General features: G+C 34.7%; 1 protein-coding gene across 1 annotated transcript in view; it reads left to right on the forward strand.

Moving 5' to 3' along the window:
* PIGX (phosphatidylinositol glycan anchor biosynthesis class X) overlaps positions 1–4,455 on the forward strand; it is a 25,209-nt gene extending 20,754 nt beyond the window's left edge. Inside the window, exons 6-8 of the mRNA XM_043473384.1 lie at positions 255–468; positions 2,080–2,180; positions 3,453–4,455. Coding sequence (XP_043329319.1) covers positions 255–468; positions 2,080–2,180; positions 3,453–3,596 — 459 coding nt within the window. The 3' untranslated portion in view covers positions 3,597–4,455. The remainder of the gene's footprint in view (positions 1–254; positions 469–2,079; positions 2,181–3,452) is intronic.
* The last annotated feature ends 2,156 nt before the right edge of the window (positions 4,456–6,611 follow it).

Consider the following 6,611-nt stretch of genomic DNA (forward strand, 5'->3'; position numbering starts at 1 on the left):
GAAATTTTTATTATGGGGAAATTTCACACCTCAGAGTATAATTTCCTCAGTTTACTTTTAGTAAGCTTCTATTAAACACAGATCACATCTTGTGTTTTCTACTTAAAACTGAGAATGGAAGAGGAATGAAAATTGTTTATAAGGGGTGGTGTGTTTGACTTTTTTTGTTCATCTATATAGTAGTCTTCTGGTTTTGTTTTTTACATCTTCCTCATTCATTTCTTCTGGACTAATATTTGTATTCTTTTTGACAGGCGGTGATGGTTTCAGAAAATTTTAATATAGAAGCTCCCAACTATTTGTCCAAGGAATCTGAAGTTCTCCTTTATGCTAGACAAGATTCACAGTGCATTGATTGTTTCCAGGCTTTTTTGCCTGTGCACTATCGCTATCATCGGCCACATATTAAAGATGGAGAAACGTTTATTGTGGTCCATAACCCTGACTTATTGATGTATTGTGACCAAGGTAAGGGTTACAAATCTTTTTGGAGAGTTGAAAATAAAAGTAAAGGTATGGTGGTAAGTCAGGGACAGTGATAACAAAGTCATGTTTCTTTTTTCTTTCTGTTAAACTTTTTGATTGTAAAATAAAGCACTGATATAGAAAAACTTCACAAATACATAGTTTAGTGAATTATTAAAGGGGAAATAGCCATGTAACTACCACCCAGGTCAAGAAACAGAACTTTGGAAAAAAAACAAAAAAGAAACAGAACTTTGCCAGTCAACGTAGCAGCAGCCCCACAGCTCCTGTCCGAATCTCCTTTCCTGTAAAAGTAACCCACTCTCCTCACTTTTAATCACTTCCTTATGTTTCTTTTATACTTCTATCACTCAAGTGGGCATTCTTAGACACAATAGCTTAGTCTTGCCCATTAAGAAAATGTTATTTCTGTTAAGTCTATTAATTACAGATTTCCCCTCTATTTCATTCTTTAAAGAAAATTTTATCTGTTGAAGAACCAGGGTTATTTGAGACCCTGTCATTGCTGAGGTTTGGATGACTATACTCATTAGTTCATCTGTCTTCTTCGTTATTGGGAAATTGGTAGCTAGTTTGTGAGGTGTGATCCCATTCAGGTTTGATGCTTTTGGTAAGACTATAGGTGGTGCTGTGCTCGTTTATGAGTGGGCATATCATGCGTGGTGTGTTTCTTTTATCAGCCAGTGATACCTCTGCTGCCTTCTGTTTCTTCATACTGATACTGCAGAATTGCATACTGATATTGTAGCTGTTCGTGCTTCGTGTCCACTTGCATGTATTTTAGGGATACTTTATCACCTAGTTTTGTTGTAAAAGTTGTCTACGAGTTATTGGTTTTGTGTAGAATTGTTCTCCTTTTATGTGTGGATTTCAGCAAATTAAAAAACTGCTCTCATCATTTTCACTCTTCCTAGAATCAAAACTTTAGGAAGTCCCTTTCAGATTTTGGTTCTTTGTATCTCCAAATTGGGACTGATCAAAATGTTTACTGAATTCAGTAGCACTGTTACTAAAGACTGACAGGAAGTTTTTAATCACACATTTGCTGTCATCATCTGTTTCATGATGAGAAAAGTAAAAAAATATTCAACTGTGTTAACTTTGCTTATCCAACCTAGTTTACTGTTTCTTTTAATGGTTACCTTTTACTTACCCTAAATAAAGTTTGGAAAAGTGCTGCCTCCCAAGAGAGCATTTGGGGTTCTGGAATTGTTCATTTTTTTGGTCTGAGAGTTCTTTCCATGGCTGTGTTTTGTCTATGGAAATTTATCTAGTTGTAGATTTATGATCTGTTCATTTTTCTGAGATATGTTATATTTCAGGAAAAGTTTAAGTTAAAAAAAATGGCCCCTGGTGTAGTGGGATTTGTTAAGAAGTCATGCTCAACTTCTTCACAGTCTTTGTAATTTTATAATTTTCTAGGCATCCGCTTAGAACAGGCTGTTAAAATAAAACAGCATATGATAGCTGAGTCCAAATCATGTACATTGTGTATTAAAATGTTTAAATACTCATATCCCAACATGAAAGACTGGCTTGGCTATTAGTCCAGATACAGGTTTTCTGATATGATTTTCTACCACTTTTTCTCAGAGTTTCCAGTCTTGAAATGCTGGGCTCAGTCAAAGGTGACAGCTCCTTGTGCTTTGAACAGTAAGGATATCTGTCAATGGAACAATATGAAATATAAATCAGTAAGTTAATATTTTGGAGAAGGAAATGGCAACCCACTCCAGTATTCTTGCCTGGAGAATCCCATGGACAGAGGAGCCTGGTTGGGTACAGTCTATGGGGTCACAAAGTGTTGGACACAACTGAGCGACTAAACAACAACAACAAATTAAAAAATTAATATTTTATGTTGTTTTAGGTCATGTGTCCTCATATAAAACTCCTTCTGTAATGTTTCTGCCACATTTAAGGGATGATAATCTTATATTCTACCGTAGGAAGCTGTTTTGTATTTGTTTTTAAAGTTGTTTCTTTGTTACTGTTGGCAATAGTCATAGAATCATTTAATTTGCAGGCATGGAGATTGAAAGTTAGTCCCATGCCTCACTGATCCAGGGCTAAGTGTAGTTGATGTGCTTTTTAAAAGTGTGAAATGGCAAAAAACAAAACAAAACAAAACACCACAGTGGTGTGTCCATCTGATTTTATTTAATCAGTAAAACTTCACTATATTTAGAACTTTTTATTAATTTTTAAGCAACAAAATGAATTAGTTAACTTCATTATATTACATAGAACAAGTGAACAGAGGAAAGTAAAACTATAAAGTTGTATCGTTTCAACTGCGATTAAGTTTCTAGACAATAATATTGTTATTATAAATCTAAATCTAGGCTGATGCAGGTGATTTTTAGAGTTTTAACCTCCAAACTTGTTTTCAGTTATTAAACTGAGTAAGTATTAGTAGCTCATTAACACTGACTTGGTCAGAAGTAGAGACACAGATGTAGAGAATGGGTGTATGGATACGAGGGGTGGGTATTAGAGAGGGTGGGATAAATTGGGAGATTGGGATTGACATATATATACTACTATGTACAGATAACTAATGAGGGCCTCTTACATAGCACAGGGAACTTAATGAGTCTGATTCTGTTACATTAACTGAAATGTTGAATCTAAAAGAATCATTCAGATAGTGTAACATGTAGTATAGCAATGGCGAAAGGTATTTAAAAGAAAAAAGATGACCCAGAGGGATGGGATGGGGAGGGAGGTGGGAGTGGGGTTCAGGATGGGGAACACATGTAAATCCATGGCTGATTCATGTCAATGTATGGCAAAAACCACTGCAATAATGTAAAGTAATTAGCCTCCAACTAATAAAAATAAGTGAAAAAAAAAAGATTACAAAAAAGAAAAAAGAGAAAGTTAAGTTCAAAATCAAAGAAGTAGTGGTTTCATGTTAGGAGGTTGATCGTAAATGTATCTAACTTCTCTGTCTCTCTCCCAAGGTATACAAGAATTTGACTCTACAAGTTCCAGTGGGACTGACCATACATACCTCTTTAGTATGTTCTGTGACTCTGCTCATTACCATCCTGTGTTCTACTTTGATCCTTGTGGCTGTTTTCAAATATGGCCATTTTTCCCTATGAATTTTATGTAGTTAAATACTTTCCATAAACCTAAATAAGACCTATTCATTTGTGACTAGAAGTGTTCTTCTAGAATTATGTCATTACTTTTGCCTTTTGTCTTCATTTATGGCTAATATTATGTTTACTAGAGGAAATTCTGGATCATTCTCAACTAATTTCAAAATTCAGTGCTCTATTGTGTAGACCTCTAATAATCCTCAAGCATCAGGGGCCAGTACGGGAAACTTAATTCTGTTAAATTAATATTATTTATGAGAAGTGACTTAATCTTCATTTCGGTTATAAATAAATACTTTATTAGAGACAAATTATTGCTAAAAATTGAGAAGATTATTATGATTGAGACTAATTTGGATGAATCAGAGCTTATTTAAATGTTAGTTTTATAAGAATATTAACTTATGCAGTTTCAAAGAAAATTATTAAAGTAGGACTTCTAAGAAATTAATATCAAAATTGATTATTCCTTGAAGCTTTTCCATTCTCTTTTTATAATGCTGCTTTTGAATATATGAATTGGCAAAGGATTGATGGAGTTAAGTACTAATACTAAAAAGTATATTTTACTAAGTTGTATAGTTACAAAAGTTTTTGAATCTTCAGGTGATTTTTTTTTAAGAACAAAAGGTCTTGGTTTATTGTTTTTCTTTGGAAGAAATTAGAAAATAAAGCAAATGCATAAGCTAATTAAGAAATAAAAGGGCAAGCATCTTCCAAAACAGAAGCCAATAACTAGGGTATGTTTTGTATAGCATAATGGATATGATACACTTTATATATGCTATCACTGGTTAATTTCCTAAAACATTCTGATATTTTTTAATGGGAATAAATATTTTCTAATTTGCCATGTTAACATGTTTTCCAGGTATTTTTTTCTCAGTGGGATTAATATAGTGGCATTTAAATAGAAATTTACATATTAGTTAAAATTCAGTACCATTAACACCATTTTGGAATACGGTTAGTCAGGTGGGGGACACGGTACTGTTTAAACTCTTAAGTGTGTTTCTATGTATGTGTATGTATATAATAGTCATTTTCTTTTGCACATCAAAGCCAAGTTCCTCAGTATTTAAGTGTTTTCATTTCAGTTAATATTTGAAATGGTGGCTAAGGATATGATTCAGCCATTTTTTCATTTATATGGGTATTCAGAAGTGTAACAAACTGTGAATGTGAGTGAAGACACTTTACTATGAGTTTTTTTGCCTGATAAATGCTGGCAGATGATATCACTTTGATGCAACAGCATTTTGAAATTTTTATATTGTCTTCTTTGGATTACTTAAAAAATGACTATCACTTTACTTTTTAAATCAGTTTCTCAAAGAAAACAGGTACTATTCGCCTGGTCATTGTGTTCCAGTATTGTTCCACTTGTATGGTTTATTTTCTTAAAAGTGAAGTGAAGTCGCTCGGTCGTGTCCAATGCAACCCCATGGACTGTAGCCTAGCAGGATCCTCAGTCCATGGGATTTTCCAGGCAAGAATACTGGAGTGGGTTGCCATTTCCTTCTCCAGGGGCTCTTCCTGACCCAGGGATTGAACCCAGGTCTCCCGCATTGTAGGCAGATGCTTTACCATCTAAGCTACCAAGGAATAAAGTATCATGTAATGTTCTCTGGGTGAAAATAACAAAGATTACCTCAACTAAGTGTGGTGGTGTGGTAGAGATTGTTTTGTGTGTGTGTGCCTTTCAGCCACTCTAGTGGGAACTTAGATTATTTAGTCAGATCTAATGGAGGATAGTACATTCATGACTTGGGAACTGAGAAGATTTATTTCTGCTGTAATGATTTCAGAATGTAATGAATTTAAGGATTACTCTAGGCCTATTAGTCTATTCATCTCATGTTACTCATCTGTATTGTGATGATTGATGCTAATTGATAATGATGTGAAGATAAAGGATGTAAGGTGAAGTGACTAACACCTATCTGTGCATGCATGCTCGGTCATGTCCCACTTATTGCAACCCCATGGAGCCTGCCAGACTCCACTGTCCATGGGATATCCCAGGCAAGAATACTGGAGTGGGTTGCCATTTCCTTCTCCAGGGGATCTTCCTGACCCTGGAATTGAACCCGAATTTCCTGCATCTCCTGCCTTGGCAGGCAGACTCTTTACCACTGTGCCACCTGGGAAGCCCCACACCTATCTGTATTATCCATCAAATTTATATACTACCGGCAGGTAGTTGAACATAAGATGTGGTAGGCTGTGAGAGAGTGAAAAAATATAGAGGATTGTCCTAGTCCTGTGATGTATTAGTAGGTTAACTATCTATCTGATTTCTTGCACCTTACTTCTGGGATTACCTTCCTCCTGAAGTGTATCTTTTTAAGATGTTCCTTTAGTAGGTCTCTCTGGTTTGTAACATCTCTGTGGTTTGTGATACTCTGTTTTTGCTTGATGATATATTTATTTCATCCTCACTTTTGTTACTAATAATTTAACAATGTATGTACTTCTAAGTTCAGTTACTTTCTTTTGGTAGTTTGAAAATATTTTTCCATTGTCAGATGGCACACATTGTTGCAGTTGAGAAATCTATGCTAAATTTAATAGTTGTTTCTTTGCAGGGGGATGTCTTTTCTTTCTGGGTTCTTTATCTTTGGTATTCTGCAGTTTCACTTTGATGTGTTTGAGATTTCCTTTACTTATCTTGTTTGGGATTTACTTTGCTTCCTGAATCTGAAGGGTCTTGTCTTTAATCACTTCTGGAAAATTCTAAGCCATTATCTCATCATATACTGCTTCTTTTGTTTTTTCTTTTTTTTCTCATTATGCATACGGTATACCTGCACAATCTATCCCCATGTCTCTCAACTTTCCTTTCATATTTCCTTTCTCTTTGGGTTGCCATCAGTAATTTCTTTAGAACTGTCTTCCACTTTATTAATTCTCTCTTTAACTGTGTGTAATCTACTATTTAATCCAAACATTGGCTTTGGATTTAGTTATATTTTTTGTTTCTAGAAGTTTTACTTGACTCCTTTTCAAAGTTGC

This window comes from Cervus canadensis, chromosome 7 (genome assembly GCF_019320065.1).
Source record: "Cervus canadensis isolate Bull #8, Minnesota chromosome 7, ASM1932006v1, whole genome shotgun sequence".
Lineage (NCBI taxonomy): Eukaryota > Metazoa > Chordata > Mammalia > Artiodactyla > Cervidae > Cervus > Cervus canadensis.